This window comes from Miniopterus schreibersii (assembly GCF_964146895.1).
Source record: "Miniopterus schreibersii genome assembly, chromosome: 17".
Classification (NCBI taxonomy): Eukaryota; Metazoa; Chordata; class Mammalia; order Chiroptera; family Miniopteridae; genus Miniopterus; species Miniopterus schreibersii.
Window position 1 is genome coordinate 7,741,888 of NC_138117.1, and position 20,889 is coordinate 7,762,776.

Consider the following 20,889-nt stretch of genomic DNA (forward strand, 5'->3'; position numbering starts at 1 on the left):
GTGGGGAAGGTGATGAGTTGTAGAATTTAAGGAGCATGCAAGAAAGCTAAAAAGACAGATGAGTATGCAATTGAGCATGCCACTCTGAATTCAGAAGAGAGTTCTCAGCTAAAGATGTAAATTCAGGAAGCATCAGCTTGTTGGTAATGATTTCAGCTAAGCAAGTAAATGAAATCACTCAAAAGAAAGTTTAAAATGGTGGAGAGAAGGAAAGGTGTGGGGGGTGCAGTATAAGAAAAAGCACCAGGGAACTATTTCTACATAAAGCCATCAGGTAAAGGAGAAATGAGTGGCGAGAAAAGAGGAGCAGCCACGGGAATAGGAGGGAAATCAGGAGAGTATGGTGGCCTTGAAGCCAATAAAAGTGTTTACGAAGAATGGTCAACTCTGTGTGCCATCTGGAATTTGAATAATTACTGCTTGTGATTCTGTGCTTCAAAACAATTACTGAAAAAATCTAGGGATACTTGCAAGTTGTCAGGTAGCTGAGGCGCCTTGTGTGGAGGCGTTTTGCAAGCTTAGGTGTGAGGACTCGGTGTCCCAAGGCTATAAGTGTTCCTTATACTTTGGTTCATGGTGGATGTAGCTGCTAGAGATGGAGCCGGAGCTTATTCATATTCATACTGCTCCCTGAAATTGTGGTGTCACTTTCAGTGACTCTCTTGATAGTTATCAAGGGAGTATATACTCAGAACTAGCAGCCCTGAGACTGGAGAGACTTAGCAAATGGTGATTTTGGAGATCTTGGTTCTCTTTCCTCTAAATGGTGGAATCTCTTCATGGCAGATAATCACTCTGGACATTTTTTTTCTTGATTAGCTACGTTTAGATGTTTACATGTATGGAGCATTTTAATAGAAAAGTTTTGGTACTCTTAAAAATTCAAATAAACCCAGACATCTTTAAAACTATAAAATTTAAATATACCATGAGTGTTTGTGCCTTATAAATAACAACCTTGTGTTGTTATTAATTTAGAAGATCATAATTTCCCAAATTTTAGTTTTCATTTAACTTCTGAGTTTGTGTCAGATTTCTTTAGCTTCAATCACTAGGCATTTGTAAACCGAGACTCTTAAAAATAATTTTAAAAGCTTATATATTTTTGAGGAAGATGTAAAGATGTTAGTGCTAAGGTTTATTTTCTCATTTTATTTGGATGTTTCATAGTATTAATTAAACAACTTGAGTCATTACAGAATTTAAAAGATTTATTGATAGAAGGGAGGATACCATTACTAACGGATCTAGCTAAGCACAGGAAAACTAAAAATCTAGTATTTGAGTCACTTGAGTATCTCTGAGCAAAAGCCAGCACTTACTATTGTTATGGTTCATGATTTCACTGTAATTGTGGAGTTCTTTACCATGGGTAACTTTGGGCCTGTCTTTTGGCTAGTGTATCAGAAAGTACGATGGGAAAAAAATTGTGATGTTTTCACCCAGAGATAATGAACACTAACACTTCGGTGTTTCTTCTTCTAGTGTCCTCTCAGATTTTGAAAATTTTTAAAGTTTTGGTTGCTTATTGCTAAATATTTCTCAACAGGTTCTACCAATGTAAATTCCTGTCAATAAATATGGTATGAGAGTGCCTGTTCTCTGACCCACTGGTCAGTACTTTGCCAATTAACAGGCAAAAATACATTACATTATTATTATTTCTATTTGAATTCTTTTGATTACTTTTAGGTTGAACTTTATCAAGCGTTGATTGTTTTTTTTAAAATTAAATTTATTGGAGTGACTTTGGTCAATAAGATTACATAGGTTTCAAGCATACAATTCTGTGATACATCATCTGTATATTGCATTGTGTCCCCAACACCGAAGTCAAATCTTCTTCTGTCATCATATCTTTGACCGTCCTTACCCTTTACTACCTCCCCCCACTCCTCCACTCTGGTAACCCCCACACTGTGTCTACGAATTTTTGTTTGTTTTTCTTGTTTGCTCATTTGTTGCTTTCAGTTTTATATCCCACACATGGCTTTTTAGGTATCTTCTCTAATGAAATTGCCTTTGCTGCTAAAAATTTCTTTAATGCCTCTTCTTCTGTGAGAACTCTAGTTGGCATTGTCATTTCCAGTGAGGTCCTAGAGATTGTAGAACAGCCATAGAAAAACCGATTGCCACTGTGTGTGGGAGGTAATGCCTCTCGGCTGGACTCAGCGTAAATATGGAGCCTACCTTACTCGGAGACCTCACATTCTGAGAGGGATACAGCCTTGCACAAAGAAATTCATTAAATATTTGTTGCATGAATAAATATCATAAGTAAAAGATACCTACCTGAACATAATTGTCAGAATTCTGGTCCCAATAGTTTGATTCCTTAGATAGTTCTAAGATTCCGTAGATAGGTTACTTCAAGTACTGTGTACTTTATAGAGTTTGTAAAATGCATTTATATACATTACATGTTTTAATACAGTAATAACCCTATGAAGTAAGTGATACAACTCATTTTACATATGAAGAAACCATAGCCCGGATATGTAACATGAACATCCTGAGGAGTAATGGGTAGTTAGAGTTGGAGTCTGTACTTAAATCTAGGCCATTTGACTCCAAGTGCATGTTCTTCCTGTCCTTATAGAGGCTCCCGGTATTTTTGTTACTTGTGAGCCTGCAGTGTATAGAATATTTAAAGCAAATATTAGCTATAAACATTTTTATAATATTCTGGATATTCAGAACAAAGTCCATCCATAGAACAATGCTTTTGATTATAAATATTGGTTGCTCTTATATTTATGAACTTTATAACGTGATGTGGTAGGCTAAAATAAACACAGAACCGAAGTAAGCCTTGAGTGGTTGCTTCACTATCTCACTTATAGGATATGACTAAAAAAGAATTAATTTTTCAGTAAAATTTAGGCATCCATTTAGTCAACAAATATTTCTTGAGCACCTACTCTGCACTGTTCTAGACAAAACAAATGTGAGTCTTAACCTCATGGAACTGAGGGTGAAAAACGTTACACTTTTTTTTCAAGTAAATATATAGTTATTCTCTTATCAAATGCTGTGAAGAGCAAGTACAGGGCACAGTGACAGTGCATTATGGGGGATCAGACCTAGGTCAGAGAAAGTCTTCTCAGGAAGAGAAAGTCTTCTCAGCCCGTAGGGATGAGTAAGAGCAGGTGAAAGGTGGCAGTGGAGTGGAAAAGCCAAAGAAGTCACTTGTGGGATATTGAGGGTACCAAGAGAAAGACTGTGTGTTGTGTGGTGAGACCTAGAAAGTAAGGCTCTGAGAAAGGCAGTTGCTATATTGTTTACTCTTTGAAAGAAGTTATTTTAATGCTCACTCCAATGATGGTTCCATTGCTTAGGCCATTTTTGAAACTGCCTGACCTTGCCTTCAGAGCCAATTTTGAAACACAAAAGAAACGTTTTTAACACCAAAGAATGTTTTGCTGTGCAATCAACCTCTTTTTTAATAGACTTGCTTCAAAAGGGCTTTTGATTATAAAAACTCAGTCTACCCATGGGGGGAGATTTATACATATGTTTATACTTTTTATCACAGAGGGTATGAGCTTTGAAATTAAGAATTTTAATGTATATGTTTCAACTTATAGAAATTGATCTTTCATAGGTGTGAAAAACAAATTATGATCAGAGGCTTAAAAATGTGAAGCTTCTGTTTGAGTTAAATGGAAGAAACCCATTTAACGTTACTTGTGAGTTAAAGATTTTGAGATGTTTGCTCCAACCAAAATATTCCTGATTGTCACTGGCAAGTAGTTTTTCAATTCATCTGTAGAGACTGCTCTGTTCACCAGTAGATGTGTGCATGTGTGTGTGTGCCCATGTGTGTACATATATAGAAGACAGAATGATGGGGAAAGAGCGTTTGAAATGGAGTCCACAGTAAAGACGTTCATTCAAATCTTCTACAAGCTGTGTGATCTTTAGTTCCCTACACCCTCAATATGATTTCACTTTTAGGTGGAATCTAATGAACAAAATAAACAAAGAAAATAGAAACAGACTCATAGGTACAGAAAACAGACCAACCGCTGTCAGAGGGGAGGGAGGTTGGGGGCTGGGTGAAGTAGGTAAAGAGATTAAGCAAAAACAAATAACCTCATAGACACAGACAACAGCATGGTGATGACCAGAGGGGAGGGGGGAGGGAGGCAGAAGAAGGTAAACAGGATAAATGGTGATGGAAGGAGACCTGACTCTGGGTGGTGAACACTCAGTACAATATATGAATGTTATATTATAGACTTGTACACCTGAAACCTATATAATTTTATTAACCAATGTCACTCCAATAAATTCAATAAAAATTAAAAAAGAAATTTAATAAAATGATAGCAACATTACTATCTACTCACAATGTTTTCTGGATATTAAAAAAATAAATTTAGAAGCACTTTATAAACCAAAAAATACTTCATGTGTGTGTATATGTATTTCATAGATAGATTAGTGTGCGCCTATAAAAATTATTGCTTAAATAATAAGCAAAATAGGAGCACTTTTTAGTTGAGGACAAACTCATAATTGAACATCTTAATTTATAAAAAAATAAATTAGTTTAAAATTTTACATCATAGAATATTTATTTTTGTGTCATTTAACATTTTATATTATTACCTATTTATTTTGTGTGGCTCTTTTGTGACATGTTTATTTATGTCAAAAAAGAATTCGCCAGTTTTAAAAAATCATCTTAGTGTATTTCCGTGCCTACTTATTGATAGTGTTATGTGTGTGGAAGGGAATAGGGGGAGTTAGGGCTAAAGTTGAGGTAAAAAAGAAAGGGCTAAAAGGGATTATCTGTTAAATAAATGTAATGGTTTAGGAGCAAGTAAAGATCAATGAATATTAATCATCTGTATAAATGTGTTGATTTTTAAAATTTGGTTTATATACTTTTAGAAGATCTTTTGTAGAAAGATAGACACCCCTGGATATAGAATAACCTAAGATTTTATCTATCCTGAACTATTCATTGAGAAAAGATGGTGATCTGGGGTATTCTAAGAATACTGGAGCCTTCAGGAAATACCCTTTTCTGAAAAATGCTATGACCACCATTATTGAAATAAGTTAATAACAATCGATAGTCTCACTGGTGTTAGTTGTGCTTTTGATTTGTGGGAAAGTTGATATGTGTGCTGCTTAAGTGACTTTTAATTGATAGGGTATTTTCCCCCCCTAAAATTACATGACTAATCATGTATTCACTATGTGTGGCCTTTAAAAAGGGACCAGATTGAACATTATTGACTTAAAAAAAAAAGGAGACATTTTAAAGTTAGATAAGAAATTAAGATGATGAAATACATGTTTTCCAAATGTGTCTTTAGAAGTATGGCATTATAAATGCTGGCAGTAAAGGCTCTGTGGTCTATCATATTTTTATGGCTTCATGATATCAAAAGAAGGATAGGCCACTTATTTTTAGAGTGTTCTGGTCCTATGCAGCAGCTCGAACACTGGAGAGACCTATATACTCTGTTGCTGGAGTGATTTATTTTTCAGGGAAAGAGAAAAGGGTTGGAGGATGCATAATTTCTCTCCCTTTTACCTGGTAGTAGCATTGAGAAGATACCTCGTCCCCATTTTTATTACTTCTTAGGTTTTATTGCTGGCAGCCAGATGTGCTGAAACTCCTGACGACAGCATCTATTCATTGCGTGTTTCTAATAGGCTTAGAGAAATATGAGTAGAGTACATGAAAGCAGCTCAGCTTCACACTTCAGCTGGGAAAGCCCAAAAAGCTTATTGCTGTTTAGAATTCTTGCTTCAGTCAGGAGCAAGCCGAAAGCTGCACGGTACTGAATCTTCTACGACTGAATTAGAATAATGACTGTACAATTAACTATCCACCTCTGCTCATTTAAGCACAGTTTTTACAGAGCTCAGGAGAAATATGGAACTTGATTGGCATGTTTTTATTTGATGGTGTGTGCAAATAGATGACTTTAAAGACAGGTGGTAAGGAAAAATAAGGGAGAAGAGAAAAAAAAGAAAAAAAAGAAAATGCAATTTGAGACATTGCGCCAGGTCTGCAATTCTGTTTTATCTCATTTTCATGGGGTTTTTTCATCCCCACCAAATATTTTGCAAAACGAGCTTTTTGGACAAACGCTGAACAATGCAAGGTGAGTAAAGCTAAACTATATTTTCTTTTAGTATTGGTATTTTCAGAATAATCTTATATGTCTGTAGAAATTGTTCTGTATTAAAATGTTAGCATTATAAGGGTGTTGCCTTTTGATCAGAAATATAAAATCTTATGTAGTGTTCTGAATTGATTTAAGAAAGAAAACAAGCTTACTTCAAAGCACAGAAAGCATCTTAAATTTAGCTTGACCTCTGAAACATACAGGCTGTTTCACGATTTAATTTTCTAATAAATAAAAGGATTAACTTGAAATGCCTGAATTTTTTTCTTTGTGATCATGACACAGATTATATTGCATATGTGGGGATGGGGCTGTATAATCATACGTGATTTGCTAGAAGATATGAATTAGCAGCCATGCATGCTCTTTGTAAAACATGCGGGGGATGTTTCCTAGGTCTAAGATATTCCTCTATGCAGGGCAGATCAATAATCACTTTTAAACAGCTACATTATGGAACTGCTAATAATGCTTTGTATTAGATTGGGTAGTTTGGAAAGATGCTTTGTTATAAATTCTCTTGCTTTTCAGCTGATCTTTGTGTGTGTGTGTGTGTGTGTGTGTGTGTGTGGTGAAGGTTGCTAAATTATGAACATATGTTTTTAGATGCTTTCTCTAGCTTGCAAGAAAAGAGGTAGCCTATTAAAGAATGCTTTTAAATTGCAATTTTATCATGCAGTTTTCCCCTCCTTTAAGTTGCTTGTCTTTTCAGAATTTCTAATGTTATGTACCAAGTATAGAAAAAAAATTTAACTAAATACATGTGGAGAAAGACTGAGAAGGAAATGGTAATGCATTGAAACCTTCTGGAAATTGAGGGAAAACTAATAGTGCATAGAATATCGAATGGTTTTGCAGGTCTCTTCCTTTTAGGGTCTCTGAACAATGTGAGGCAGCCTATTTTAGAGATGAAAAAATACCTATTAAGAGTATGTGCTTTAATTTAGCAAATGTAAAGGAGGCTTTATAAATTTGTAGGCATTTAAAATGTTTACCAATGATAAATATATCTATGACCTTTCTATTAATTATGGAACAGCAGGTTTCCTTTTTATAAAATTTCACTTTTCCTCAGTGCAGCTCTGTTCAATTAACTAATTCATTTTTTTAATATTTTGTTTTCAGACTAATGTAAAATATATAACAGCATGTGAAATGCTATGATATTCTATAACAGGCTATCTATATTTTAAGATAGTGGGTTCTTATTTAGTAATACATTGTTTAAGTGTATGATTTATGATAAAACAATCTGTATTGATTTAAATAGAAGAGGCAGTATGGCTTTCTTAAAAATTCCTTGACCCAAAGCTACCAGAGTTTTAGGTTCTGTACTCATCCCTTATGAATCTTTTCTTGTTTGATTTCTCTCTTCTTTTAATGCCAAGAATTTATGTGTTTAAAAATATTAATATTGGGGCTGGGTATATATTCACTTTAGAAATTGTGCTATTATCAGCATAGTATGGAATTAATTTTAAAGTAAATGCTACTAGTTTTAAAATATGAGAATATCTATTTTTTGAGGGAATTGTGTGCATTCCCATTACATATTTGCTTTGGCCTCAAGTTCCTTTTATTATTGTTATGCTAATAATTGCAGTGCTATCATTATTAAAAATCTGGAATTTTATGCTGTTGTAATTAAACATTAAATTGTGGACTTTCTAAGAATTCTGTAAGACCAGTCTTATTTAACTTATTTTTTACCTAAATTATCTGAAACTATCAATTAATCAATAAAGAATTTATTCTGTTTTAGGGAAAAAAAAATCCCTGCCTATGTTCTTAACTTCTTGGTCTTATAAAAAATATGACATTTTTTCACATGTCGATCTATTGATCTTCATAGCTAATCAAGTACAAAACCAGTTTACAAATAGTTATTATTTTAGAAGCTTGAAGAGTAAAAATAAATTTATAAGAACATGCAATTAATGCCCCCTTCCACATATTTTAATGTTTTGGCTACATGTGTTCAGATCAGACACAATGGTCTTTTAAAATTATTATTCTGCTTAGATTAAAAAAAGTACAAATACCTAAGCATCAACATTTCATTGAGTCAGAAAGTAAGATGTAGACAGTATTCAAAAAAATCATCCTTGAAGGAAAAAAATGGAAAAAGAATGCCTTAGTATGTCATCAGAAGATGTTATCTTACAACTTTTTTCCTAAATAACGAGCCTTTCAACTTCATGGACTAGATGTTACGCTTTTGAGATTTGAAGCATCAATTATATAAGCATCATCTCTGGAAAGAACAGTTTGGTTGTTATTACATGAATAGTACTTGTTTGTTTGGACTAGTTGAAATGAAATATTCAGTATTTGTATTGTGATATTAATTACATCTTTAAACTGATAGCAAATAACATCAGGGATGTGGACAATTAGATTATATTTTCTTCTGAATTGCTTTCTAGGAGAAATTACTAGAATAAAACTATGCATCAATTGGAGACAGTGTATTATTAAAAGAAGGCCCTTTCAAGTAGTTTTCTTGAGACTTTTTCTAGGTGCCCAATCTCATCCATAAATCTGCAACGCAACTTTCATCAGGTTGTCAGATGATAGGGTGGTTTACTTCTATGACATATTAGCAATAAATGATTAAAAGACAAACATCTCCCAAAATAATTGCTCCAAAAACATTTCCAGGTTCAACTTGCCAAAGGAGCAAAGATTTTAAAAATACCAATAATATTTTATGTATCATAAATCACTAAACTGGAGACTAATATAGATTAAAGCATTTTATTATCTGATGAATAATTGAAATTTATTTGTGAGTGAAAATCATTAGACTATTTTAGACTAACTTTTTGTTGGAAATCATATAGCACAACCCTTAGGTTTCACACTGAAAGTTTTTAACTGATTCTCTTATCATTGTGGCTCTTGAGTACCATTTTAGTGCATAAAAGAGGTGGCAAGATATCCTTTGCCCTTTTACAGTTAAAATGAAACAACTGAAGGCCCAGCAAGAAAAAACAAACCAGTGTCTGTGTCCTATGTCAATCCACTTGATAGGTTTTGATGAAATGCCACTTAAACTTTTTATCAAGTTTCCTTACTGTAAACTCATTTTTCCCCAAATAAATTAACCGGGATACAAAGATAATTGCTTTTGTTGCCAGTAGAAAAGTCCTTAAGTCCTAAATTTCTTATGAAATTTAAGTTTCGTGATCTTGTCTTTGGAAGGAAACATAAATACTGGGATGCTAGTGGTACATTTTACTACAGTTCACTGCATTGAGTAACCAATTGTTTTCAACAGTATTCAAAAGATGATGACTATCTTTTGTGATAAAATTCTGGAAAATGCACTTAATATCTCCTAAATTTTTCCATTTGCTGACTTTTAGTAATTTTCCTTGTACAGTCAAGAAATATGTCTTTTCCTTCAGATGTAATTATTTCTTTGTCACCAAATGTGAGCCGGTGAATCTGCTGTGCTGGCTGGCCACACAGGGGCATAATAGGACTAGATTTACTCATAATAGGTATTAAAGACAGTCTTTCTCTTCTTTTCGTTTACATGTGCAGACTTTCATATTCAAAGATATGCAGACTTTCATATTAGATGTAAGAGTAAAACAACTTAGTAGACCAAAGAATGTTTGGATTTGTTGGTGTTTTTAATTGTAAGTAAGTTAACCATAAGTAAGTTCTGCTTTGTAACTAGTGCTAGTTTATGCCTGCTGTCTTCCACTACTTATTATTAGTACCACTTTACTCTCTAAAGTGTTTATTTGACAATAAACTATGGAGCTGCTCTAATTATAAAAAAGAAATGGAAAGCTTAACATCACCTAGTGTAAATGGATTCTTTTTCACTGAAACATTTTCACAGTTCTAAAACATTAATATTACTTAAAAATATAAAAATAAAACATTGGTGTTATTTAAAATAAAATTTGTATTTGTAAAATAAACGTTTAATTATTTAGCCTGGTAGTGTTTTTGGTTGGAAGTATTTAATCATTTACACAGTATTTGCTATTTATTGCTTTGGCTTATAATGAAGCCATCAGTATGTGTTCAGGATTTTGGCACAGACACCTGTTATTTATCACAGCACATTATTGGCTACTTTGACGTTGAAAGAACAGCATGCTTATTTTTCATAGCTCTGAGAATGCAACACTCACAGTGTGTATCGTTTGGAGTTGGTTGGAGCACAGCACAATCAATATATCATGATAGGATCATATTTCATAAACAGTCTGCATTCTGAAGTATAGAGCCACCTAGTAGTCTGATACACATGCACAGGTGTGCACACACATGCACATATTATATACACACATAAACCTTGTTAAATATATAATAATTACAAATATAAAAATTATATACTGTAGACATAAAAAGTTATCTTGACAAGTATCTCTATATTTCTAATCAAAATGACTTAATTCATAGATATATATCATTAATATTTTTACTCAAATCTGTATTGTGGACCTTAGCTAGATACCACAATTATTACTAGATACTTAATCTGATATTGATAAAAAATCTTTAAGTATTTTCCTTATTGAAATAACTTTTTATAAAGCTATTGCTTTTGTTGATGACTGGCAGGTAAAATGTTAACTGTACTTTTTATTATAAACTTTTATATGATCATCAAGGATCTTAGAAAACTCAAAGAAGACAATTACTGGTAAACTTCTTTCTGTTTAATTCTGGCACTATTAACCGAATAGTAAAATGAATTCATTTCATATGTGCTATGGCTATTTTCATATCCATTTATGAATGACAAAGATTCATGTACTCAGCAAAAGAATTCCTACGACTGATTCACAATTTGAGTTTGGCTTCTGAATTTGAGAAGTTTTAAGGATATCAGAAATATATGTGGACACTTCCTTTTGGACAAAATAGAAAAGGCCATTGAACTTTAAAATTGTAGTACCTGTATCTTAAAATTTAAAGGCTTTTTGTCTTGCCTAGTGTTTTTTAATCTATGCTTTTGGTTTGTTTTTATCAGAGAACATTTTTTTCCAAAACTTAACTCAATATGTAAAGTAGGTAAAAGTAGAACAGCTCTGGTTTAGAAATTGGGACATGGGACCCACATTAAACTCTAAGAAACACCATTTTAGCTGATTACTTAAATCAAACTCAGGACTTCTTAAACTCCTTTGAATTTTCCATCTCATTGTGTGACCTTTGAAATGTCAGAGATAGAGGTAATGGAAAATGACAAGGACAGCGGCCATGTTTAATCAAGGATTGACTTATGCCTGATTTTTCTACAAATATTGTGGTAGCTTTACCTTGTGTAGTCTCAGGACTTGCGTTTATGTCTTGAATTGGCTACTTACTGGCTATGTGATATGGTAAAGTCACTATACTATTATGTTTCCATCTAAAGAATGCTTTTCAAAAATATCATGTCCTTTAGTTATACTAAGGAGGACCACCTTGATCTTATCAAAGCCTGGTTTTAGGCCTTGTTTAGATAGTATTCTTTCCTTTTTTCCTTTGTCATAGGGCACACACAGCCCATACACCTAGAGTGTAGTTTCTTACTTTTAATGCATGACCTTTTTGGGATCTCAACTGAATGTCTGGGAATTTCACAAATATCTCTCTAAGCCTGGTTGATCAGAGAGTTTCATAATACTGTGTGAGTCCTGAAATTTCTCTTTGTTTTTCAGGCCTCAGTAGGTGCAACCTACCAGGCTTCAGAAACCTTGCATATGTACAGCTTAGGATCTGGACATGAACCTGAGTAAAAATTCTATGCCCGTTTCTGGAATTTAGTCTCTTAGCTCCCTTTTTTTCACTCTAGCATCACATGTCCCACTGCATTAGCAAGCCTGAATTCTAATCTGTTTTTAGCAGCTGTTTCTTGTGCTCAGTAAGTGCTATGCTCTCTGCTTGGGCTTCAGTTCCTCATGCTATGGTTATAAAATAGTTTGTAATCAGAAAGTTAGTGTGAAACTTATATGCATTTTCTATTTCAAGATTCTCAGCATTGTACCATGTCCACTGCCTTAAAGTGGTTGTTTCATCTATTCTGCCCAGTTGTTCGTTTTTTTTAATCCTTACTTAAGGATATTTTTTTCCATTGCTTTTCAGTGAGAGTGGAGGGGGGAGAGAGAGAGAGAGAGAGAAACACCGATGAGAGACACATCAATTGGTTGCCTCCCACATGTGCTCCAACTGGGGCCAGGGATGGAGCCTGCAACCGAGGCACGTGCCCTTGGCTGGGATCAAACCCGGGACCCTTAAGTGAGCCAAACCGGCTAGGGCGATTCTGCCCAGTTTTATGGCAAGAAGGGAAACCTTATACTAGCTACTCAGGAAAATGTTAATTAATTAATAATAATCTAATAAGCACCCATGTACCTACCACCCCAAAGAAGAGCTGGAGCCTGAGCGATAGTTTACATCTAACCATTTGTTTACCTCATTCCATGTTCCCAACTCCTACAGTTTGCGGCAATTATATTGAACCCACATTCCTCATTCTTTTACTTTATTTATTTCTAAAAACAATGTGTTGTTTTACCTTTATAAGAGGCACTGTTCTGTGTATTTCCACTTAATTTTACTTTATTTATTTTGATTGCTGTGTGATATTCTGTAGTGTGACTACATCACAGTTTTTAATCCACTCTCCCGCCTATGGGCCTTTGGATTGTCTCTAAATTTTTGCTATTGTGAAAATGCTGCTATAAACATATCTCCTGATGTACATATGTAGGAGTTTCTCTGGAATATATTCCATTCATATGTCCAATTTTAAGAGATAATGCCAAAGTGTTTTCCAACAAGTTTTTTGGGAATGAAATGATTCAAGAGTGAAATGTTAATTCAAAAAGTTGGGCAGTTTTAACCATAGCTGCCACTGGGAGGTGCGCTTGTTAATTCACAGCAGTCGTAGAGCAAGTGTATATTAAATGAACACGCTCAGAACAGAAGTTTGTTTTTCTTTCTTCCCTGCCTTCTCGCTCCTCTCTCCTCTCCCTCCACTCCCTCCCTTTCTTGCAAGGTATAAAATTTCACTGTTTCTGCGAAGGGAGACCTTTGTTACAGGCAGGAGTAGCAGGTGTCTAATAGGCCTTACAGCGTGCATGGTCTGTAAGTTAATGGGTAAAATCCCTAGATTGCCGAGTTTCCTGTATTGTCTGTAGTGATATTAAATTAGGGTATCTGGGCTCACCTAGGTCCTCAGTGCTGTGGCTTGGGAATTAATTTAATTGTTCTCAATTAATTAGTTACCATAAATCCTCTCCCCTATACCTACTTCTATCAGGAAATATGAATTTCATCTTGGTTTTTATCTCTGGAAACAATAAATGCAAAATCTCTAAAACTTGTTTCCACATCTGAAATTGTTGCCTTTTTCTTAGGAGTTCTGAGGAACAAATAATTTCCTTCCTTTTCCCTTTCTTACGTATGCCATTACTTTATGAGTTATCTCTTTTACTTGGATGTTTATTGCTAAACACCGAGAACACTAGACTTGACAATTTTCTCTCTTGGTATAAATCTCCATATCGGCAACAAGAGGCTAGCACATGACTCGGAGCAAGATTTTCAGTCCTCGCAGGCCCACGGTGCTGTCTCAATGCCATTAGCTTCCGCCATCAGATCTTGCAGATGGTTCAGAACTCTCTTAGCATCTGTTTAAAATTCTCAGACTGCTTCCACCAAATTTGTTTGAATCCTGTTTGTGGTTACACTTGATTATACATCTGCAGACATTTTCGGATTGGCATTAAGAAATAGCGTTATGTCTCATACTTATCTGATACTAACATTACTTCTAGTGCAGCTATAATTGAAGTGCAAAATAAACAAAAACAAAACCCCAAAATATTTGAGATTAGGATACTTAAAGAAATAGAGCTTAACTTCATTTTATGTGGGTTTATAAAGTCTTCCATATAAAGCAAAATCTTAGTTTTCTGTTGACTTGCATTATATTTTCAGTAATTTGATAATAGAATAATAATGCTTTTTTACTTCCCCGACTCATGTCAAGTGAAAAGAATAACATAAATGTGGTTTTTGTTTTACAAGTAAGAAATAAACGCATAGAGAAAAGATAATATACCAAAATAGTAACAGCAAATGCTTTGGGTTTTATAATTTTAAATATAACAAAAAAATAATGTGACAATGAATTTTATGAGAATTAAATGAGCTAAAACATGTAAAGCATTTAGAACATGGCCTGACAAATAATAAACATGAATTAAATAATAATAATTATTGATTCTACCTTTTATTTTAAATTCAGGATTTCACTCTAAAAGATTCCCCAAAGTTCAATTAGTAGGTCAAAGCTCTTTTCTAAGACTCCTTATTATTTTCAAGTTGCTTTCTTAAAACATTAAATTAATTACATTTTCACAATGAACAAATAAAAGTGCTTATCGTAATAACATTTGTTGCTTTCATATTGCTCTATATTGATTGGTTATAAAAAAGTTTAAAAAATATTTTAAAAAATATTTACTCATTTGTATTGGTTTGCTAGGACTGCTATGACAGAGTACCACACACGGGACCGCCTATGCCACAGGCATCATTTTTTCGCAGCTCTGGAGGTTAGGAGTTTAAGATCAAGGTGTCGGCAGGTTTGGTTTCTCCCGAAGCCTCTGTCCGTGGCTTGCAGGTGGCCACTGCCTCCTGCGACCTCACACGGTCTTCCCCCATGTGTGCTTGAAATGTTGCCTGGCTTTTTTCTTCCACATTATTTTTTACGAGTATTCTTTTTTTTCCTGTTTTTTTTTTTTTTGTTCCCCCCCCCCCCACCTTTGTTGAGACTTGCCCAGCTGTAGACACCACTTAGCTACCTTTTAAATTTTAATCTGGAACCCTGACCCTGGCGCAGGTGTTGAACTTTGCTCACCCTTTTCTAGTACCGAGTGTATGTAACTCACCATTGTAAGTTAAAAGGTACCTATTTAAAACAAAGGCAGCTATCAAGTACTTTTTAAAAAAATCTTTATTGTTGAAAGTATTACAGATGTCCCCTTTTTCCCTCTCATTGATCCCCTCCATCCCGCATCCACCCCACCCCCAGGCCTTCCCCAGACCATTGTCTGTGTCCCTGGGTTATGCTTATAAACATCTGAGTTCTTTGCTTAATCTCTCCCAACCCACTCCCCTACCCTCACCTTCCCTGTGAGATCTCTTAGTCTGTTCCATGCTTCTATGTCTCTGGATCTATTTTGTTCATCAGTTTATTTTGTTCATTAGATTCCACATATGAGTGAAATCATGTGATACTTTTCTTTCTCTGACTGGCTTATTTTGCTTAGCATAATACTCTCCAGGTCCCTCCATGCTGTCCCAAAGGGAAGAGATCCTTCTTTTTTACATCTGCGTAGTATTCCACGGTGAAAATGTCCCACAGCTTTTTTATCCACTCATCTACTGATGGGCACTTGGGCTGTTTCCACATCTTAGCTATTTTCACTTGTGCTGCTATGAACATGGCACAGAAGTTCTTTCTGCTTGGTATTTTGGGTTTCTTAGGATATATTCCTAGAAGTGGGATCACTGGGTCAAATGGCAGTTCGATTTTTAATTTTTTGAGGAAACTCCACACTGTTTTCCATAGTGGTGCACCAGTCTGCATTCCCACCAGCAGTGTACTTCTAATTTATTCTTTTAACTAATATTTAAGTACCTACAATTTGTCAGGTGCTTTATAGGCACTGAGGGGGGAGCTGGTAGGAAAGAAGGTCAGGACCTCCATCCTTAGAGAACTTATACTGTGACATGTCAACTCACTACGGGGAAAATTTGTGTTCAGAGGAACCATTCTTAAACTAGGCCTTTGGTCTCACCTTGATTCTGCCCTAATGGAAAAGACACTTGCAGGTAGGTGACGGACTGGCTTTTTAAGTTAAAAGTCAGAATCTTGATATTTAATTAATATGAACCTTGAAGCCTACTTTCTTCTGGCTGCCTTGCACTTGGAAAGTCCAGTTCACAAGGCTTTGTGCTAAGAGTTAGAAAACGAAAACGAGGAGTCTCTTGGTGCAAGTCGCTTAGACACAGCCTGGTCGGAATCCAGGTGTCCCTGCTCTGTTGAGCTAGTGCTCGTCAGGGAAAAGTATGGGGCAGTGAGTGACACGACAGGGAAGAGCTAGTCAGGGGTGTGGCCTCAGGTTATGAGGAGGACTTGTCCCCTCCTGCTGCAGTTGACCCTGTGGCCATAATGGATGCTTATCACTCCTTTTTTCCCTCACCTCTGTTGGTCTAAGTGACTTGTCTGGTAGTTAGAATCTGACGCTCATTGCTGCAGAGTCTTAGCCCCTTGTCATCATGTCCTTATGATGGATTCCCATTTATAGTGGCAATACGACTGGCAAATAACAAGACTATTATCCCGTGGATAATCTGAATGTCAGACGTGTTCTCCTGCCCCTATTTTTAGCAGCCATCTTACCTCCTCGCAACGATCGGGGCCAGTTACTCTGGCCAGCGTGGTGGCTCTTTTCTGGCACAAGAAGCACAAAATGAATAGGCAGTAGCCATTGCTTGGTTCCGTGTCCCCACGAAGCAGCCCGTGCTTTGGGAACCAGGATCTCCAGACCCGTAGAGCCTGAAGCAGCACTGTGGTATACATTTCCTAAGTGGGTAGCTGGCAGTAGTGGTTAGTGGGTCACTCTTACTTCTACTTGGTTCCTGACCTGTGTATCCTTCCTATTGGGGACACAGCGACATATGATAGCTAGTGACTTAGAAGTATACTATATCCTAAAAGATAGTGAGTGTCCCTTCCTTGCAGGGTGTCTACTGCAACCTGGAGTCTCAGCCACGTGTTTTACAGGACGTTCCTATGTTTTATTGGGATCAAAGGTTCTGGATGCCACAGTATGGGTAAGATCAGTGGATTCCATGATTGATATCCTTACTGCATTACCACTACAAAGACATATGTCCTTTGCTTGGTCTGAAGTTTGTTATGTGATAATCCATGTAGGTAAAGCAGATTATAAGCACATGCACAGTGGTACTTTGAGGTACTTTGGGCCGGAAAGGCAAACCCACACCTGAATGGCTATCTATACCTGTTTGAATAAATTATTGACCATTACAGGATGGAAGCAGTTCAGTGTAGCCAACTTATTACCAAATGTTCAGTTGGTCTTCTTGAAGGATGGCATCATATTGACGGGATCTGTGGTTGACAGGTCATTCATTCATCAGGAGCAGCATCTTTATCAGTCATGGTGAGAGTAGAATACACTGTTGGGTACGTGCATAGCTTACATATCTGCCACCATGGATTTATTTCCCTTATGGGGGTGGGTGGGGTTGGGAAAGACAGAGCTGACATGCTATGACCAATCCATGGGTCTACTTCATTATTTAATGCTTCTTTTGTAGCTGATGTTCTCTGAAACACAAAATGTGCAATACAAAGGTCCACATACCTTCAACTTACTGATAGGTCCATTCACATGCCTCTTTATTGGAACTCCTTGTCCCTAATCTTCCAGTCTTGCTTTTTTTTTTGGCCTCTGATCAATCAATCTGCTGGCTATTCACCACTATCCATAAGTCCATATATATATATTTTTTCTTTTCACATAAAATGGATAACCAAATATACTCCCTGAAGCTCTACCCATTGAGAGGATTTCCCCCCATCGCTACTTTTCTGGGCCAGCCTTGAATGGGGCTGAGGTCCAGCAGCATTCCCTTTTCAGCTTACACTCACATCCTGAGCCTGCCCATTCATTATCTAGGGTTGGTCTTTTTCTTGCTTCTTCAGCTGATTGTAAGTGGATATGGAACTGCAGCAGAGGCATTGATGCAGTAGTTTAAGTGACTTGGTAGTCTGGGCCACTTACTTGTGCTCTCTGGACCCACTCAACCCCAATCCCAGATGAACTGCTTTCATTTTAAAATGTAATAATATATGCTTGGTGTTGGTAATAAATTGTCAGATGGTTTTCTCATTTCATCATACTTGGGTCCCTACGTCATTGACAGCTCAGTAGATTTCCTCTTGTGCATGTGCCATTTGGAGTCCTGTTACAGAGGCCACTAAGTACTATCTTAGAGGAAGGATCATCTTCCAGTGTAGCTCCCTGGTGCCTGTGTAGTTCTCCAATGAATGTCAAAGACCAAATGCTCTGGTTTTTGATTGAGGGTGAAGAAACTGATGGCAGCCTGGTTTTGATCTTTTTGTCTTTTGTGGACACCTACTCTTTCCGCATCACTGTGGCTTTCTAATTTTACCTTACACTTATATTTCCTGTTAACAACTCTAAGGCAGCTGAGCTAAGAAAGTAGGCTTGGGGTTTAGTAGGTAAGTCATATATTTTTAATGTGAATGATTGAAATTGTACTGGATCTTCCCTGTTGCATATGACTTCTTTTCTGAAAGTATATTTAGAATCCTATATCTATTGCTGGATAATTAAAGTGTATTAGTTATATAATTTTCTATATTAAATCTCTGTTGTCTTTGAGTGAGGCAAGCTTTTGCTTAACTTTTAGATAAATGTTAAACAACAACCTAGTTATTTATTTATTTTGTCAGTTTCATAAAATTAATTTTTAAAGTCTCATTATACTTTACAGTTTTACATTATAAGTTGTTTACTGTCACATCTGTTGTGACTTTTTATATTCAGGCATAAAGGGTGCTTAGAGAACAACTCTTTTAATATTCATTTAAAGCTTTCTTCTTTATGAAGTAATGTATTAAATCAAAAGGGAAATAAAAAATGCATAGTCACAGTTAAATAGTTGTATGTCAGGTTTCTTACTGATACCTTTTAGAGCCAGGGAAATTGATTTTAATATGATTGTGAATTTTCTATTAGTATGTGTAATATATTTTTACTAAGAATTATAAACTATTTTTATTATATGTTTTGCTAATTATCTGTAAGTTGCCCTATAATTTTGATAATCCTAAAATATTTGTAATGTCCATAAAATATGAAAAAGTTTAATAATGCAATGGGGATGGTTCCTTGAAATAAGAGTAGAATAAATAATCTAAGAAAAATAATGTAAATTAAAAAGTTGTATTCTAACTAAGTATTCTACATAGTTAGAACAGTGAGCTTTCAAACACATGACTAACAGTTGAGTTTATTTTCTTCTTTTTTGTATGTTCAGAAAATAGTTTGATTTTAATATTCTTGCAATTGCTAACTGCAGACCAGTTGTGGAAGGTGTATGTCTATAATCAAAACTGGAATGGTTATGTAGCAGTAACAAACAGCTCTAAAATCTCAATGCTTAACATACAAAACTTTAATAAAAAGGGTTTACTCTTGCTCTTGTAGAGTGGGGTAGAGTGTGATGCGGTGGCGGTGGGTAGGGGTGACTGACTCCCCAGAGCAGTGCTTGCCGTGTGGTCCAGCAGTCGCAGCTCAGCCATCTTGCAGCTGCACTGCCTAGTGCCTGTGGGCGCAGGAGGGACTGGAGAACTGCACGTGGGCTTTTCACTGCCTCAGCCCAGAGACGATAAACTTTCCTCATGGGATGGAATCGAGCTCTTGGCTTCTCCTGACTGGAAGGGGGGTGAGAATTCAGTGTTCTGTGCACCCAGAAGGGGAAGAAACTTTGGTATCACGGGACTCTAGCAGTATCTACCACAATGAATTTCCTATAGGTCAAGTGGACGTGCTTGAAGGCAGCTATCCTTAAGCCATTTGATGTCATTATGGGATTGGAAAGGTAAATTCAGCAGAGCTTAGTTGAATGCAGTGATTGGAGAAAAAGAATAACATTTTAATATGTATTCCCCGGCGAGCAAGGACAGCTCGCCGAGCTGCACACCGGGAAGCATGGGACTCTTTAAGAGTACAGGCTCGGGAGTAAAACGACCCGGGCTGTTCCAGTTCACCCTCATCCCCTGAATTTCTTCTTTCACCTGAGCTCTCTGAGTTCTACTTTCCTTATTTGTGCAGAGGCAGTGATAATAGAACCTTCTTTGTGAGAGGCAGAGGAGCTAGTGTAGTAAATCACCATGCCTAGTGTTTAGCAGTGTCAGGATTCCAGAACTGTTAATGGCCACTGTTTTTGTTGGGCATTTGGGGACTTAGAGAAAGGGTGCACTAGGAGTAAACTAAGGATAGAGAAAAAGATGTGGGAAAATAGGCTTGAAAACCATTTTTAAATTTAACATTTCTTCTGGGTTCAAATAAAGAAAACTTGCTTTTTATACTATGTGGTCTCTGCATTCCCAGTAAGCAGAAATATCCAAAAACAATGCCTTTTGTCATTAAGCACTTACTGTGTGCCACATAGTGCGTTAAGCACTGAACATGTATTATCTCACTCCATTTTTATTAATTTTTTTTAAAAAAATATATCTTTATTGATTTCAGGGGGAGAGAGAGAGAGAGAGAGAGACAGAAACATCAATGATGAGAGAGTCATTGATTCGCTGCCTCCTGCATGCCCCCGACTGGGGATTGAGCCCACAACCCGGGCATGTGCCCTGACCGCGATCTCCTGGATCCTAGGTCGATGCTCAACCACTGAGCCACGTCTGCCAGGCTTTATTACGTTTCTTATCCCCCTTAATAGCTCAGGACACTGAGGTTACACAATTACTAATCACAGAGCTAGGTTTAAAAGGTACTCTGCCTGTATTTTGTTAAAGTGGTAATCAGGTCCTCATTCTTTGTAAGCAGCTACAGATATAGTACAGTTCCACTGTGAAAGAAAACATAAGAAAGCGAGTGTAACTTATATAACATCCCATCCATTATCATTATTAATT

General features: G+C 36.1%; 1 protein-coding gene across 26 annotated transcripts in view; it reads left to right on the plus strand.

Annotated features, from left to right (window-relative positions):
- The window catches only part of RIMS2 (regulating synaptic membrane exocytosis 2), a 215,843-nt gene that overhangs the window by 52,337 nt on the left and 142,617 nt on the right, over positions 1–20,889 (plus strand). For 13 of the 26 annotated variants that reach the window (XM_081117155.1, XM_081117173.1, XM_081117154.1 and 10 more), the window contains exon 1: positions 5,427–6,128. The exons of the other annotated variants lie outside the window; for them this stretch is intronic. In XM_081117155.1, coding sequence (XP_080973281.1) covers positions 6,007–6,128 — 122 coding nt within the window. In that variant the 5' untranslated portion in view covers positions 5,427–6,006. Of the gene's footprint in view, positions 1–5,426; positions 6,129–20,889 lie in introns of those variants that run through there. 26 annotated transcript variants of the gene reach the window in all.